This window comes from Tupaia chinensis, unplaced genomic scaffold (assembly GCF_000334495.1).
Source record: "Tupaia chinensis unplaced genomic scaffold, TupChi_1.0 Scaffold000477_1, whole genome shotgun sequence".
Classification (NCBI taxonomy): Eukaryota; Metazoa; Chordata; class Mammalia; order Scandentia; family Tupaiidae; genus Tupaia; species Tupaia belangeri.
Window position 1 is genome coordinate 2,348,525 of NW_006159986.1, and position 18,616 is coordinate 2,367,140.

General features: G+C 38.5%; 1 protein-coding gene across 1 annotated transcript; it reads right to left on the reverse strand.

Annotated features, from left to right (window-relative positions):
• Positions 1–2,396: 2,396 nt before the first annotated feature.
• KRT39 (keratin 39) lies at positions 2,397–10,092 on the reverse strand. Its single transcript, XM_006155955.1, has 7 exons — positions 9,631–10,092; positions 7,758–7,840; positions 6,936–7,092; positions 5,779–5,940; positions 5,551–5,676; positions 3,999–4,219; positions 2,397–2,694 (listed from the first exon to the last, which is right to left on the reverse strand). Exons 1-7 carry the CDS (start codon positions 10,090–10,092, stop codon positions 2,436–2,438), a joined length of 1,470 nt encoding a protein of 489 aa, XP_006156017.1. The 3' UTR covers positions 2,397–2,435.
• Positions 10,093–18,616: the final 8,524 nt, after the last annotated feature.

Below are 18,616 nucleotides of genomic sequence, written 5' to 3' on the forward strand. Positions count from 1 at the left end.
CGATTTGTTTCTCAGTTAGTGTTAATGGTATGTATCAGGCTTCACCCAAGCCCAGAACTGAACTGGACAAAAAGGAAGAAAGGAAGATGTGGGCAGAAATGATATACATGTACCTAGTTTTCAATTTAGGGTATAAAGACTCCTTTCTGCATAACAGTTTACAGTTTTCAAGAATTTCAACACCATTAACCCATTTAACTCTTCTAACCACATGGTAAGTGGGTACTATCTTGTTATATCCTTTTACTCAAGGTCATATACAGGCTGGGTTGGGATTCCATCTCAAGGTATCTGAGTCCTAGTTCCATACTCGTCCCACATTTCCATCCTACAGTCTGAGAGAGTATGCGATTAACTGCCCATTCAGATGAGAGAGAAAATACTGATAAAAAAAGAAATCATCCTGGGAATTCTATGTTCCACCTACTCCAGGTAAGTTGCTACTTGTCTGGAGGAAGTAAGTTGCTGAGCCATGAGTTAAACAATGTGTGGGTCTTTGATGTGGGCATTAGGCATCTCCTGATATCTGATACATTCTCTAATATTTCAGAAATGCTTTATTGTGAGCTTGGTCACAGGAGTTCCTATTCCCCACCCCCTCCCCACCTGCCCATGCCCCGTACCTTCTGCTCCAAGCTAAACAGTATTAAAACTTAAAGAAATATGTATAGATATCTCAGTTCATGGAAAATAATTTTAATGATAAAATTAGGTTTAGGACTACAGCTAAAAGCAAAGCTTATATGAAAATAACATTTGTGTAGAGATTTTTTTGTGTACAGAGCAGTATCACTTAAACAATTTCATTTGATCATCACAAGAACACTGAAAATTAGGCATGGTCCTTATGTAACAAACAAAGAAGTTAAATCTGATTGATGAAGGCTAAATGTTTCCCTAGGGTCACAGTTGGGAAGTGGCAAGTTTAAGAATGCAGGCTTTTTGGTACCACGTTTCATTTAATTTAAAATTATTTCCAAAAACTGCTAGAAAAGTCCAATAATTTTGTAGGGGAAGACTTAAATACTCTGTGACTTTTTTGTAAGAAGTGATGAAAATTCCTTCTCACATTGGAGTTGCCTGATACTTGCAAGTAAAGATTATTCATTATTGCTTTTCTGCAAAGTCTGTGGACATTAAGTCCGTTTCTCTCTGATGGCTAGATTGAGGGAGCTAGGCTTTTTTTTTTTTTTTTTTTTTTTTCCGTTTATTTTTTTTTTTGTGAGAGAGAAGGGGAGAGGTGTGGGTTGTGTCTTGAGAATTCTACTACATGTTCCTTGTCAAATAATTAGAACAAACCCTTGTTCCCTAAAGAAAAGAAATAAATAGCAAGTATTTAATAAAATGACCAGTGTTATTACTTTTTTTTTTTTTTTCAAAATGCTCAGATTCACTTTCCACAGCTATAAATGATTCTTTCTTTTTTGGTTTTGGCTGTAGGGCGAGTGAGCTCACCCCCAAAAAGGGATTTTGGGCATGCACACACACACATGCCTAGTGTGATTTTCAAGCTGCCAGGTCCAGGACTTAAACTGCGGTTGACCATGTAGGAGTTCAGTGCCTTAACCCCCATGCCACTTGCTGGCCCCTGTAACTGATGCTTAAAGAAAATGTTTGGAGAGCCAAATGGTTCACGAAGTTTTGGAGTTTATAGACATCTTAAAAAAATCCCTTTGGGGAGACCAGCAATTAGCATAATGGCCGTCGCTGGATTCCCATGTAGTCAACCGCAGTTTGTGTCCTGGACCCAGTGGCCTAAAACTCACGCCAGGCGTGTGTGCGTGCGTGTCCAAGATCCCGAGAGGAGAATGGACGAGAAGGGATTGCAGCGTGGTCATCCCCCCTGGGGTTTATTTCTCGCTTTCTATCTCTCTTTCTGGCGAGCGCACGCACCCTATAGCAAAAACCTCTCCAAAAAAAAAAAAGACTTTGGGAAGGTAAAATATGTTGGTATAGATAAACAATAATTAAGACAGCAGAGTTTAACAGGATCCAGAGTTGTGACTATTCCAAAAAAAAAGTATTAAAGATCCTTGTTCCCTATTCATACTGTTTCTATATAGGCTTCTTTCTATATCCAGAGGAGTTTAGAAAGGAAGGTCATAGCTTTTCACCTTCATGTGCCAGGGGCCAAAAACAATGCTAGAACTTGTCTGACTGGCTCTAAGGAGGAATACAAACAAGAGAGGGCCCTGCCCATCAGTCACCTGTGCAATGTAGTCCCTCTTCCTGGCACTTTCCAGTCTGTCCTTCAGATAAAAGCAAAATTAATGTCCTTCCAGAGAAATATAATTTATTATTATGTTGGCAGCAGGAACTGCTGGAATAGTAAGAAACTAAGTATCTTAAGGGATTGGAGAGTTCCTAGACCTTCCTGGCAGAAACATATTGGCCTCTCTTTCATGAATGTGGGTCATGTTCATCACCTTGGCATCTTAGGCTTTGGCAGGTACAGTGATGAAGCAAGGCTGCACATGCTCATAAGAAGAGATGACCTTCCCATCCTTAATCTCCTTGGTGATAGTGCATATCTTCACCAGTATCCGGGAGAGGGGTCCATATGCACTGCAGGGCTCCCCTACATCACGCGGGGCTGAGAAAGTGTAAACTGGGGCCGTGCATTCCATGGCTCTGCTCTTACTGGATGTGCAAGCGGAAGGCTCACATTTGGTGGCACATGGGTTACAGGGAAGCCTAAGGAAGAAATAGAGTTTTACTTGTGATAGAGGGAAGAAGATGATGCTATGGAGAAAAATGGCAGTGGCTAGTTTTTCAACACTTGCCACTCTGAACTTTCAAATATTTGTTCATTCATTTTGTACTATAGTTAATGGAAGACAAAGAATAAACCTGATCCATTGGGAAGCAGCATTCCAAATTTAGATGTAAGCTTAGGTAATGTAAGCTTCCACCAAAACCAATTCCTAGCATCATAAAAAGAATATGTACCAGTAGTCAAAGACTGGAGTGGAGCTCTGACATTTACCAGCTGGTGACCTCCGGCAAGTCAGTTAACCCTCATGAACATCAGTTTTTCATCAGCAGATTGGGTATAATGGGAATGAAATGCACAGGATCAACAGTGATAAGAACAAGTTGAGGAGCTTATTTTCTGAGGAATAGAAATTAATCAGATATTTTTCTTATTTAGGAGTTAGTCACATTGCTAGTAGTGACCTCCACCCCTTCTATGAAAGAGTCCTCAACAGGTCAAAGGCCTCTGGCTGTCTGTAAGTGAATAGTTTCTAGATAATTGGAGTAAGAAGCAATGAACAGGAAGTATTCTTTTTACAAAATACCATCTTTCTTTGATGATTTGAAGTATTTTGATATATCATGGCTCTTTAAGAGGTTATCATTGGTTTACATCATGGTAGCAGAATGTGGACATGCCAATTAAGAAAATGCTGTAAACAAAATTCATGATTATTTTGGAGAGGTGGGGACTGAATTTCTTCAAAGAGCTTGTAATCTGGGTAAATTCCTATGGGTTGGTTAGCTTCTTATCATTTAAAAAGCTTACCAGTTTTAAAAATCATTCTGAAATACACATGTATACATGATGGCTATTGACATCAAAGACTAGTGACTTGACAGTGTTAGGAGTTTTAGCGAGAGCAGAGTGTTCCCTCAAGGAACCAGAGGTGCCCATTCAATCTTATCCCAGTGGGGAAAATATGTAACAGTCACTAGGAATGTTCATCTTTGGGGAAACTATTTTTTTTATCTAGTAATTTTTAAAACTCTAAGAAGGTAAATAAACTATAAGGAATCAACTTAATGCACTGACCTGTCAGAACAACTCAGCTCAGCTAACACCTCAAATCTGGACAATCTAAGGTCTCCCAAATGCTTGAGAGAATATATAGAAGCCCCCATCCAAAGCCCCCTATCACTGGCAAGGAGATCGAAGTGTTTGTCCCCGCATTGGCAGTGGTGGTACATGCATGTGTGTGTTTGAGCTCCTTCTCATTACTAGTTGTTTTTATTTTACTTACTTGCCATCCGAGCTCTCCAGAAGGCTGCGGTATGTGGCAATCTCACACTCCAGTCGGGACTTGACATCCAGCAGAATCTCATATTCTTGGTTCTGTCTTTCCAGGGCACACCGGATCTCTGCCAGCTGAAACTCTAGGTTATCGATCAGGCACTGGATCTGGGCAAGCAGGGTTGTATAGCGAGCTTCTGTCTCCACCAGGATGCATTCTTGGGAATCTCTCTACCATGGAGGGGGGAAAGTAAGACATGCAATGATGACTCTTTTAAGCCCAGATCTCCTGTGATCTGTGTAATTTTGAACTATGTTTCTTTGCGACAGTACGGACATCTCCAAGCCCTTTATTACTTCTTAACCAAATAAATCCGAAAACAAAATGATCCACTACGCTGAAGCTTTATCTCCTCTCTCTCTCTATTTTATTTTTATTTCCCTTTTAAGTGTTTACTTCTCTCTCTCTTTCTTGACCACCTGATAATCCCCCATCACACTCTCATACTTACAAGAGAGGAAAAAAAAATCCTATTTATCATATACCCAGGCATTAAAAATGCATCATCGTGGTGCCTCATTCAATGATTGTTTGTACCTTAAAAAAGTACAAGCAATGTTTACCTATAAATACTTCCCTTGCTGGATCAATATCTGTATATACAAAATATGAGCATTGAAATATTGATGAATAAAGTTCTTTTTTGCTCTATCATTCTATAAAAGTCTGTGGATAAAGGGGGGATTTTAGGTTTTAATAACCTATCATTTGCATAATTATCCCAATTTTATAGATTAAAAAAACTGAGGTTCAAGAGGTTAAATGGGCTAGTTGCCTGAGGTCACATGACTAGTTGGTGAAAAAACAAGTTTTGGACAAGGTCTTTCCCATACCCTTCCTACCAGAGCATTTAAGTAATTTCCTGCTTAGACAAGCAACATAATGAAGCAGAAGCAATACTGACTTGGGAATTTAAGTTCTGGCTCAGACTCATTTCTTTTTTGCCTTTGGACAAATTATTTAATGCCCTGATATCTGAGTGTCTTCATCTATAATATAGGTGAGGTTGAACTCATTTTGAATTTGGCTTGTGAGAATTACCTTACTTCTCAGTGCCGCATCTATAAAGTTGTTGATAATTATGTCACCTCCCTCAGGAGGTTGTTTTATTAATCTAATATAAAAGCTTATAAAAATGATTTGCATCTAATAAAATGTTCTCCTAGTGTTTCCCAAAGTGTACTCCATGGGTTATCATTACCATAAGATGTTCTGAAAGGGTGGGAAGGGCAATTAAGTAAGTTTGGAAATGCTAAGTACCAAATATCCCCTTTGGAGACTTATGGTGTATATTTTCTTAGTAAAGGCTTGCAAGAAAGCCTGCTTAATCTTTGCTTTATATAGCACTTCTCAGACTTATTTGGCCACAAAGTTCTTTTTGACATAGACCCTTTAACAAAGTGTTGCTGTGAGGGACATAGTTTGGGAAACACTGCAACACACAGGTGTCAGAGGTTATTGCCATCATTTCTGTGCTAGACTGGGTCAGCTTGCTGGGTACCATTCGGTGCTGGGCCTGCAGTTCCACTTCTAGAGTGTTCACGGTACGTCTCAGTTCTATGATCTCCTTCTGGCAGCATTGCTGCTGTTGAGAGCTGGTTACCACTTGCTGATTTAGCTCTTCCATCTGCAATACAGTCAAGGACCGTGGATATTATCAAAGAAAGACATGACTTTGATTAGAAATGCAATGTCAATTCATCATTTTTGACTTCTCTGCCCTCCCCACCTGTGCATTGAACCATTGTTCCACATCTTTACGGTTTGTCTCCATGATAGATTCATATTGACATCTCATTTCTTGTAGAACTCGGTTTAGGTCAACAGAAGGAGCAGCAGTCACTTCAATGTTGAGTCTGTCCCCAAGTTGGCTCTGTAAGGAATTAATTTCCTATGACAAGAAAAAGAATGTGAAGTTACTTGATGAATAGATAACCGCTTGTATTCTTTTCTCAGTCTAACAGCAATAATGTAGCTTAGCTGTGTATGACATATAAGCTACAATAAAGGAATACATGATTTATAAGGGTTATTGTGATGCTGTGAAATAATTTAAGGCTATTTTAAATATAAACATGCATTTAGATATATGCAAAATTAAAAGGAATTGATTAGCAAGATCAGAGTTACAAAGAATTTTGATAATTTCTAGTGATAGGGAATGGGTTAAGTGGCATGGAATTGGAACTGATAATGAGACACCATGGAATCTATAAAGCCAGTAGAGGCTTATGCTAATATTGTCTCGTACCAATAGGAGGTAGCAGAAGTTTGTGCAGGGAAGATGCCTGTGAAAAGATGGGAAATCTCAGCCCAGCTTTTGCAGTATAGCTGCTAATGTACAGAACTGTGCTGGGAGCCACATGCCAATTGTGGTTTGAGTTTCTGGTCCAGTTGGCCTGAAAACGTGCTGGTCATGTGCATGAGTGCTCAGCATACTGGTGGGCTGGAGGACTGGAGGAAAGGACTTGTAGCGTGATTAAGTTCTACAGAGGGTGCCTGCCTCTCTGTCTCTCTGTGTTTCCTGTGTATGTGTATATGTGCATGCATGTATGAGTTCTATCATTAATTAAAAAAATGAAATAAAAATATTTTTCTAAAAGAAGGTGGAAAACCTGTGAGAATGGAAAAATTTGGTTTCTTCCTTCTTATTGAAAAGTTAGTGGAGACAATGAAGGCTTTTCAATCCCAGATGACTTCAGATTATTATGTGGTAACCAATGGGTTTGAAATATGCTGAACCAGTGGTAGTATCAGTAAGTATTATCAGAGCTAAAAACCAGAGTGATTAACTAATGGAGATACCCTTTGTCAAATACAACTCAAAGGAATCTATGCTAATTTTAGAGGTTTAGTTTGTGATAACTCCCTTGGTCTTTCTCTAACCTCTTCATGGTTGTTTTTGAGGCAAAGGAGCTCTTCCTTCAGAGACTGGACTTGTGCCTCCAGGTCAGCCTTGCCTAGGGTCAATGCATTCAGGATTCGCTGTAGGCTATTGGCATCTGCCTCCACCAGCTGGCGTTGGGACACTTCAGCTTTGTACCTGCAAAAACCAGAAGTGAAAAGAAAGACATTTTAAAAGTAGGTGGTATGAATCAAGTCAAGGAGAGCTCCCTTTTGCATTTTCTCTTGGATTCTTATTTAGTATATTCATATTGAGGGTTTTATTCTCTTTAGAGGTTAAATTATTTGGTAAATATTGAGGGTATAATAATATAATGATTATTTCTAAATTTTCCAGAGCAATACTACATTGCTATTCTCTGAGATAAAGGAATTTATTTTATCTTCCTTCCTCTGCTCCTAGGGGCAATGCAGTGTAAGTGAAGAGTACTGGATTAGGGCTCAGAAAACTTAGGTCCAAGTTTTGGCTCTGTCTTTTATTAGTTATATGCCTTTGTATAAGTAACTCAACCTCATTAAGTACAATTTTCCACCTTAACTGTGGTAACAATATATTAGCCCTACCTATTTTACTGAACTATGGTGCAGGTAATCAAATGTGTCCATATGTTAAAAACAATACCTACTATATACATGTGAGCAGTTATTAATCTTGATTGTCTATTGGATCTGCAAGTCTTTTCTGGGCTAGTGCCAATATGGTATGGAACAGGAGGTTTAGTAGACTTGGGGATAATCTTATTGGGAGTGTGTAGGTGGGACTCGGTGAATTTTCTCATCAGTGATATTGTTGGGTGGGCTTACTTGGCTCTCAAGTCATCAGCAGCCAGTTTGGTGTTGTCAATTTGTGAGACCAGTCTGGAATTCTCAGCCTTGGTACACAAGATCTAGAATTAAGAAATTGTACACACAAATCAGACAAACACCAGGGTCTCTTTTAAGAACCAAGGGACTGTGTGTGTCAATGAATTGGGGAAGGCTAACTAGACTTTTCATTATGTGTTCATGAACCTTGGGAAAATTTGAGAAGTCAGAGTCCTTGTTATTTTCTTAAGAGGTCAGAAAAAATTATTCACATAAAAAATTTTGTATATGTTTTTCTATGAAAATATAAAATCCATCTTATGAACCTACAGAGAATTTTGTTAAGTGAAATAAACCAGGTATAGAGAGATAAATACTGCATGATCTCACCTATATGTGTAATCTAAAAAAAGTCAAGCTCATAGAAGTGGAGAATAGAATGGTGGTTTCCAGAGGCGGGAGGGGAGGGTAGATGGGGAAAGGGGAGTAATTGGTCAGTATGTTAGTTAGATTGGAGAAATAAGTTCTGGTGTTCTATTATTCAGCAAGATGACTATAGTTCATAGTAATGTATTGTCTATTTCAAAATAGCTGTAAGAGAGTACTTTTAAATGGCCTCAACACAAAGAATGATACATATCTGAGATGATACATATGTTAATTAGCCTGATTTGGTCATTCCACATGTATATATGTATTGACCATCACATTGTACCCATAACTTATACAAGTATCATTTTCCGATAAGAAATCAAATAAAACTATAAAGAAATAAAATCCATCCTGGATTTGCATACCATACCACAGTCCACTAAAATGTAAACTCTATTAGTGCAAGGGCTTTTCTGATTTAACAATATTTTCCCAGAGCCTAGAATAATATCTGGCACATCGTTGTTGGTGCTTAGAAAATACTTGACAAATAAATAAAATGGAATAAATCCAGATGTGTAACATCAACATAGCATTCTAAATAAGAAGCTTACGTTTGGTGTAGAAACAAACTAAACAATTTGGAGAGGATAAAATGGGCATAAAAGGAGAAAGCAATGGTGATGATTGAAAATGTATAAAAACTAAGCTGTAGGAACTTATTAAAACAAAATTGTGGGGAGATGATCATAAATAAAAATAAATCATAAGGCCCAGCCTTACATGAGTGCACTGGTAAGACACTACACTCTGCAGGCTGGGCCCAGATGGGAGGCCTGCGTTTGATTTCCAGCCCTTTTTCTCTCTTATGGAAGAAATAAATGAAACAAACTTTAAAAAACAAACAAACAAAAAAAAATAAAGAAAATTCATTTTCTCAAACCCTCTCTCTCCCGTTTTTCCCCTAGAAATCATAGTGACTGGTTGTTAACATCTTTAGGTTCTGAGTTACCTAAGATAGTTATAATGGTAGAGTGTATCCCTGGAAAAAGGAAAAAGTATACAACTGCATGTTACTCCAAGATAAGAATTTCACTTGGATTTTCTCTCTCTCTCCCTCTCTCTCTCTTTCTTTTTTTTTAAGAGAGATTTTTGCTATAAAGGCACATGTACTTGCCAGAGAGACAGGGAGACAGAAAGCGAGAGATGGTCATGCTGCAATCCTTTCTCCTCCACCCTCCTCTTGGGATTGTGGGCATACATGCACATAATTATGTCTGATGTGAGTTTAAGCTGCTGGATCCAGGACTCGAACCATGGTCGACTACATGGGAGTCCAGTGATATAACCATTACGTCATCTGCTGATCCCCCCCTCACTTTAATTTTCTTTTTCTTTTAAAAGAAAATCTCAGCGCAAAGGGAACTAAAAACATGCAAATAACAATTGCTTGAAGATTATTAATTTACAATGTGATTAAATAAGTTTCCAAGACTCTTACCTTCTGCTGGAGCTCCTCAATGGTATTGTAGTAGGACTGGTAATCAGGACATACAATGGGGAGCTCTTTGTTACACTCTTCCTGGATTTTACACTCAAGTTCAGCATTCTTTTGTTCTAGCATTCGCACCTTTTCTAGGTAGTTAGCAAGGCGGTCATTCAAGACCTGCATGGTCTCTTTCTCGTTACTGTTGATACCTTCACCATACCAGCTGCAATCATCCAGAGAGGGGCAGATGTTGAAGTTGCGTATTAGGTAGGTAGGTCTGCGACAAAAGCAAGGACTTGGTTGGCAGCTCTGGTTCTGGGAAGTTCTCAGAACATGGCCAGTTTTTTGGCAATTGTTGGCTTCAAGATCACTTTGGTGGCAACTGTTGTTAGAAGAGATGGTCCTAAAATTTGTAATCCTGGAGCAGTTTTGGCATGGAGTTGAAGTAGCTGTTGTACAACTCTGTGTATCCATAGTGTGTGCCCAGTTGTGGTCTGTTTCCGAGTCTGTGGCCACCAGGATGGAAAGGTCAAACTTGACTGAGTCTAAATTCCACGCCTCTTGGCTTTTCCTCTTTGAAGTACTTATATAGCTTTTCCTCTAGGTGGTGTCACGGTGGTGGGATGTTTTCCTTTCTAATATTTCTATCAAATCCCGTAGGAACATCTCATTAGTTTGCTTTTTACTTGCCTGAGAGGAGTTACTTGTCTCATAAAAATGTGCATTTAAGCTGTTACTAAGTTATTACCCATCACAACTACTACTTGTCATTGGATTTAGAGCTTCATATTATGTCTTCAAAAGGAACTGTCGTCACAGTTCTAACAGCATCCATTATTAAGCAGGTGTGAGTATATTAAGTTCATTAAGTCCTTGTTGACCTCTCCACCTGGCATTAAGCTTGACCAGCAATAAGTCCATCCTTCTTTTCCTTTCTTCTCTAGAAAAGAGAAACCATTAATATCTAATAATTATTGGTTAGAAATCAGCAACATATGTTTTTCTGCTCAACTTTTCCATTTTTATTTTGAGAACACTGCAAATTTGGATTAAAATGTTAATCTTATGGCTTTCTTTCTTTCTTTCTTTCTTTCTTTCTTTCTTTCTTTCTTTTTTTAGAGGTTTTTCCTTAGGACGTGTTCACTCACAGGAGAGAGAGAGAGAGAGAGAGAGAGAGAGAGTGTCAAAGAGAGAGAGAATAATCACCGCTGGGGGCAATGGCCATGCCATAGTCCCTTGTCTTCCATTTTCCTCCTGGGATTTTGGGCATACACACACACACATGCCTGACATGAGTTTCAAGCCACTGGTTTCAGGACTCAAACTGCGGTCAGCCATCTGGAAGTCCAGTGATATAACTGCTATGCCATCTGCTGGCCTAATCTTAAGGATCTTTTAAAATGTTAATTGTTAGATTTATATTTTAGCTTTCTGGGCAGAGTTTGATCACTAATAAGAAATTTCTTGGAGAAGAGGCTAGTTACCTTTTGTTTTTCCAAAGTCCACATTTTACAACATTTTTAGTGCTCAGTGTTTGCTTGTGGCAATACATTAACTAAACATTTGTCATGGTGTTGCTTTATATTTGATGCTTAAATACAATCTGTTGAAAGAGATAGTCCTCAGAATCTTCTAAAGGGAGTTGTTTCTGATCTTTTATGAATGCCCTATAGGAAAATAATTTTCTGGCTTTTTTTAGCTTTTATTTTTTTAATTTTAAAAATTTATTTTATTGATTTTATTGTATTACCTATTATTATTGTTATTATGTAACTTGCTATAGTCATCAGAGAGAGATAGAGAGAAAGAGTGAGAAAGCAAGCTGCCAGGTCTGGGACTCGAACAACAGTCAGTCATGTGGAAGTACAATACCCTAACCACCATGCCATCTTCTGGCTCGCTTTTCCAGCTTTTGGAGGCTGCTCACTCCTTGACTGTGGCTCCCTCCCATCTTCAAAGCCATTAAAGGCTGTCTGAGTCTTTCTCACATTGCAGCACTGTGACACAGACTGTCTGGCCCTCCTCTTAGACATTTAAAGACCCTTGTGATTAGGTCAGATCCACCCAGATAATTCAGGATAATCTTATGATTTTAAGGTCAGGTAATTCACAGCATTACTTCTTTTTTGCTGTGTAGCCAAACACATGCACAGGTTCTGACATTAGGACATGAACATCTTTGGGAACCCATTTTGCATACTATACAATGGAGCAGAAAAATGTCTACTATTTAAACTAGCACCAACATCGATGTACAAGCACTTTTTCGATGAAGTATTCTTCTGTCCTTTGGGTAGATACTAAGGAGTGGTATTGCTGGATCATATGATAGTTCTATTTGTAGATTTTTGAGGACTCTCCAAATTGTTCTCCACAGTGGTTGGACCAATTTACAATCCCACCAGCAGTGTAAGAGAGTTCCCTTTTCAGCACACCCTCGCCAGCACTTATCATTTTTTGATTTTTTTAATCTCAGACATTCTGACTGGGGTTAGGTGATATCTCATTGTTGTTTTGATTGCGGCACTTTTCACAATTGCTAAGTCATGGAAACAACCTAAATGCCCATGAACTGATGAATAGTTAGAAAAACTGTGGCACATATACTCAATGGAATACTATTCATCCATAAAAAACAACAAAACCCTGGCTTTTGAAAGGAAGTGGATGAATATGGAAGACTTACTGCTGAGTGAAGCAAGCCATGCTATGAAGGAGAGGCATTGTATGTCCCCACTTAATACATACCGAGTGACTGCACTCTAAAAAAAAAAAAAAAAATTGAAACCATACTGCTTCTGTTGTTATAGAGTCATAAAATTATACAAAATTATAAGGAATATTTTGAACATTATCTTTAAAATTCAGTATTTTGAAATTTTGGAAGTTGCTTGTAAACTGTCAAGAAGTATGGAGTATGAGCTAAATTTTTTTGATATGTAAAGTAAATGTTTGCGGAAAAATGTAAAAATAAATAAATGAAAGAAAGAAAAAAATGAAAAAAAATAAACTAGCACCAACAAATATAAAATATGCGGGAATAAATTTAGTTAGGAAGTACAGGAGCTACATGAACAAAATGTGGAAGTATTTAATACTGAAGGATAGAAAGCTTAAATAAATGGAAAGCTATATTATGTTCTTGAACAAAAATAGAATATTCATTATTATACAAGCATCAATGGTCTCTATGTTAATTTAACTTAGGTCCTAGTAAGTTTATTAAGATCCTCTCAAAAATAGATGTTTTCCCTTTTGACCAGACAAGAATTCTGATGTTTTTTGCCATAGGGCGGGCGCCACCACGCCCAAGAATTCTGATGTTTTATGAGAAAAAAATAAACAATAGAAATAGCTAGGGACATTCTAAAAAATAATCCTTCTGGATATTAAATCTATTTTAAATCTTCAATACTAAAGTAGTGTGGTATTAAGGCATGGATAGTCAGAAAGACCAATAGAATAGAATAAGAAGTCTAGAAATAGACCCCCAAACAGATTGGGATTTAGTATATGATAAAAATTATGTTTAAATAATTGGGGAAAAGGTAAATCACTAAGTGTCTTTGGAGATACTTTTGTATCTCTCTTGGGGTAGAATGTTGAAAGTTTGCCTCATGCATTATAGTAGGTCAGATCATAAGTAGGTAAAAGTAAAATGTAAAAAAATTGAGACAACATGCTAAAATTCTTTAGATAATTTATAAAAGAATAATTCTTTCCAATAATGACTCAACAATTAAGAAATCGCAAAAAAAGGGATAAACCTGACCACATAAAATAACAGTGCTTTAATTTGTGCTTAGATTAAAAAGCACCAGATAACAAACTGGGAAAGAATAATTACACCACTGTCTGAAAAAAATAAAAGTTGGTAACAAATGCAGTGTATTGTGTATAGCACTCTTGCTCATTGCTTGTGGAAGTATAAATTCATATACATTATTATAATGCTGCTATAATTAAGACTGTATGATATTAACTTAAGAACTGGCAAAAACTGGGACCAGTAGATGGCATTATGGTTATGTCACTAGATTCCCACATGGACAACTGCAATTTGAGTCCTGGTCCTGGCAGTCTGTAGCTCTCACTGGGCATGTACCCAAAATTTTGTGTGTGCCCAAAATCCTGAAAGGAGAATGGAGGAGAAGGGATTGCTGTGTGGTCATCCTTCATTTCTCGCTTTTTATCTCTGTCTCTCTCTGTCTCTATGGTGCATACACACACCCTATAGTAAAAATCTCTAAAAAAAAAAAAAAAGGATTGGCAAAAGGATCAATGAAAAAGAATACAGAGTCTAGAAATAAACTCACACATACACAATTGATTTTTGACAAGGTTCCAAAGCAAGTCAATGAGAAAATTTTCCATAAATGTTGAATCAAGTAGATAAATACATAACAAAAATGAATATATCTTAATCTTCACCTCATACTATATGTAAAAACTAATTCAAGATGAATCAAACACTCAAATGTGAGGTTTAAAACTATAAAGTTTTTACAAGAAAATGTAGATTATATTTGTAAAATTGTGCTTGATGAAGACTTCTTAGCAAGGGAAGGTCACCAGAGTGCCCTATTTATAAATAGATTAAGGCAAATTCCATGGCATAGTGATAAAGTGCTACTCAAGAAATGCTGGTTTCCATAAGGCAACCATGGTTTGAATCCCTGGCCCAGTCAGCCTGAAACACACTGGGTAAGTATATTAGTGCCCAGGATCCAACAGGTTAGAGGACTGGAGGAAGGGGATTTCAACATGACCGGATCCTGTGTAAGGGGATCATCTCTCTCTCTCTTTCTTGCACATGTACATGCTTTATCATGGATAAAGAAAAAATATATTAGATTCAATCAAAATTAAAACCTCTTGCTGAACAAAATAAATAGCTGAGAAAGCAAAAAGGCAAGTCACACACTGAGTGAAAGTATTTTCTCTTCATGTTTGTATATATCTGTGTGGGTAAATGTGTGTTGTTATTGTGTATGTATTTGACAAAGGACTCCCCCAGCACCTAGCAATTTTATACCTAGGTATGTACCCAAGAGAGGTGAGTATATACACACACAAAAAGACTTGTACATGAATGTCTATAGAAGCTTTATATATTTGTTTATTTTTAGGTTTTACTACCGGGTACGTGCACTCACTTGAGAGAGACAGAGTGAGAAATTAATAATTTAAATGAATAATCATTAAATGAAAAATTAGTAATTTATCACTACTGGGAATATGACCATACCTCAATTCCTTCTCCTGAAGTCTCTTCTTGGGATTTTGGGCATGTACGTACATGTACCTGGCATGAGTCTTAAGCTGCTGCTGGCCCAGGACTCTAGTGCAGCTGGTCATGTGGGATCTAGCACCTTAACCTCCACACTGTCTGCTGGCCTAGCAGCTATATTCTTTTTTTTTTTTTTAGCGGTTTTTTTTTTTTTTTGCTATAGGACATGTGTGTTCACCAGAGAGAGCGAGACAGACAAACAGAGACAATAAGAGGGAAAGTGAGAAATCAGCCCTGGGGGGTGGCCACACAACAATCCCTTCTCTTCCATTCTCCTCTGGGATTTTGGGCATGCATGAACACACTCCCAGCATGATTTTCATGGGTCTGAGCCTCGAACCATCATTGTCCATGTGGGAGTCCAGAAGGTAACCACTACGCCATCTGCTGGCCCTGCAGCTATATTCTTAATGGCCCCCAAATGGAAATAACCCAACTGCTCATCAACTGTGGTACATTTATATCATGAAATAGTGCTCAAGAACAATAAAAAATGAAATATTGGTACAGCAGCATGGAAGAATCTCAAAAACACAGTGAGCAGAATTCAGGAGCAAATAGCATAAACAGTATGATTATATTAACTTCGAGAACGAAACTCATCTGCAGCGATAGATATCAAAATAGTGGTTGTTTCTTTAGGGGAGGTGAGTTGGTTGAAAGGAAGTAAGAATGAATGTTCTAAGTTGATATTCTACATCTTTTTTTTTTAATAGATTTTTTTTTCTTTTTCTTTTTTTTGGAGAGATTTTCACTATAGGGCGCGTGCGCTCGCCAGACAGACAGAGAGAGACATAGAGACAGAAAGCGAGAAATCACCCCCCAGGGGGGATGGTCACGCCGCAATCCCTTCTCCTCCATTCTCCTCTCGGGATCTTGGGCATGCACGCACATGCGCCCGGCGTGAGTTTTAAGCCACCGGGTCCGGGACGCGAACCGCTGTCGACTACGTGGGAGTCCAGTGACATAGCCATTATGCTAACTGCTGGTTCCCGTTTTTAATAGATTTTTGATATAGGGCCTGTGAGCTTGTGGAAAGACAAGAGAAGCAGACAGAAGTAAGAAATCACCCTCTCCTCTCCCCCCGCCCCAGAGGGATGGCCACATTGCAATCTCTTCTCCTCCATTCTGTTCTAAAGATTTTAGTCACACATGCATGTGAGCCTGGCATGAGATTTTTTTAAATTAAAAAAATTTTTTTAAAGATTTTTTTTCTATAGGGTTCGTGAACTTGCCAGAGAGACAGAAAGCGAGGAATCCTCCCCTCCCCCCCACTCCCAGGGGGGATGGCCACACTGAGGTCTCTTTGTTTCCATTCTCCTCTTGGGATTTTGGCATGCATGCACACATGCCTGGCATGAGTTTCAAGATATTGGATCTGGGACTCAAACCATGGTCGACTATGCAGGAGTCCAGCTATGTAACCCTTATGCCATCTGCTGGTCCCAGTATTCTACAACTTGATATTCTGTTCTATATCTTGATTTGGGTGGTAATTACATAAGTATATATGTTTCTCAAGCCTCATAGAGCTACATACTTTCAATTCATGCTCTTTATTGCACTGTCAAAATAAAAAGAAGGCTGAGACATGGTACATAAAATTAAGGTGATTTATTTGAAATAGGGCTTAAGACTAGTCATCTAGATGACACAGACCTCTGGTTGCTCAAAAATGTGTTTACCATTGGTTAATGAGAAAGCTAGTTTATGTAACAAAGAGAAGGGCAGGAAGAGGGAGGTTACAAGTTGCTTGTCAAGAGTTTAGATTGGTCCATTTAAAATAATGCAGACAATAATTGGTTGTACCTTATTCTTTACATCATGAACTAGAGAAATTGGGGATGAAGAAAGGGTGGAGTCACACTGTAAATCTAAATACTTTACAGCATCATAGTTCACTGTAAACTAAAATATTCCCTTTGAGCAATAGCCATGGTGGGTGTGAGACATGACCAAAATCTTAGGCTCATGCTTTATTCAGGCCCTTAAAATTCAAATGGGCTTTGCATTCCACAGACTGTTCTGAACTACTCTTCTTTTTCAATATGAAAATCATAGGGAACTAGCAGTTAGCGTAATGCCTATGTCACTGGACTCCCACGTAGTCGACCGTGGTTCGCGTCCCGAACCCGGTGGCTTAGAACTCACATCGGGCGCGTGTGCGTACGTGCCCAAGATCCCGAGAGGAGAATGGAGGAGAAGGGATTGCGGCGGGACCCTCCTCCCTGGGGGGGGTTTCTTGCTTCCTGTCTCTATGTCTCTGTCTGTCTGGTGAGTGCACGAGCCCTATAGCGAAAATCTCTCCAAAAAAAAAAAAAATTATACCCCAATAAAGTTTGGTTAATAAAAAGTTAAGATTTGGTACAACTGTAGCTATATGAATTTTCACTATTCAAATTCTTTTATTTGTCTTATTTATTTGTCTTCTTAGAGAGTGAAAAAGAAAGAGAAGCATCCTTATGCCCAACAGGGTCTTTATGCCATAAAATCCACCTCCAGTCTTAATGGGCCTGAATCATGGCTGCCTGAGTGTTTGTCCAGTGTACTCAGGGAGGTCCTGGGACAGGAACCTAGGACCTTTCCAAGTGAGTCCAATTATGTTACCACTGCATCACCACCTGGCCACCTATTCATATGCCTTTTTTTGATTTTTAAGTCTATTTATCTACTTCTTTATGAGAGAGGGAGAAGAGAAAGAGAGAAAGAGAGAGAGAACCCCCAACAGGGTCTTGACACTTTGATCCACCCCCAGCCTTCGGCCAGCTCTAAATCATGCGCAAGTGTGTGCGTGGTGTACCCAGGGAGGTCTTCGGACTTGACCTGACAATCTTCCCACGTGGGATTGCTTCACAGTGTTGAGTTTTACTTCTGTGACACTTTCTGATGCCTCCTCCCCCATTCATACACCTTAAAAAATATTTTAATTATAATTTTCAATTGACATACAGTAATTGTACAGATGTTTTTATGGAGTACAGTGAGTTTTCAATGCCATGTATAAAGATCAAATAAGTACAATAAACATATCTACCATCTCAAACATTTATTATTGTGTTGTGAACACTTGAAATTTTCTAGTTTTTTTGAAATATACATTGACTTATCACCAACTCTATGAACTGTACTGTAGTCTCTAGAACTCATTCCACTCATTTACTTGCTCTCTTGTGTCTGTTAACCAGGCTCTCCCTCCTCTCACCCCCTCCTTTTCCCAACTTTAGGTATTCGCTTTCCATTTGTTTTTAAAATTTGATATAAGGCACATGCAGTTGCTAGAGAGAGACACAGTGAGAGAGAGGGAAAGTGAGAAAGCACCCCCCAGGAAGGTAGCCACACCACAATCCCTGGTCCTCCAATCTTCTCTTGGGATTATGGGTACACATGCACATGCACCCAGTGTGTTTCTCAAGCCACCAGGCTGGGACTTGCACTGCATGGTTGGCCATGTGGGAGCCAGCTTCCCCAACCACCATGCCACTGGCAGACCCGCTCTCCACTTTTATTGATATAATAAGTTTATGTCATCTGTTTATAAGATGAATCAACTGCCTGTTAGTATTTACATCAATACTGCACAAAATAAAACACTATAGATGTTGTACATATTGCTAACACTAGACATCAAAAGTGAAAGGATAATACAAAGAATAAATTTCTGTTTTTTTCACATTGTAAATTTCCCCAAGTTTTTCAATGTATTTATTG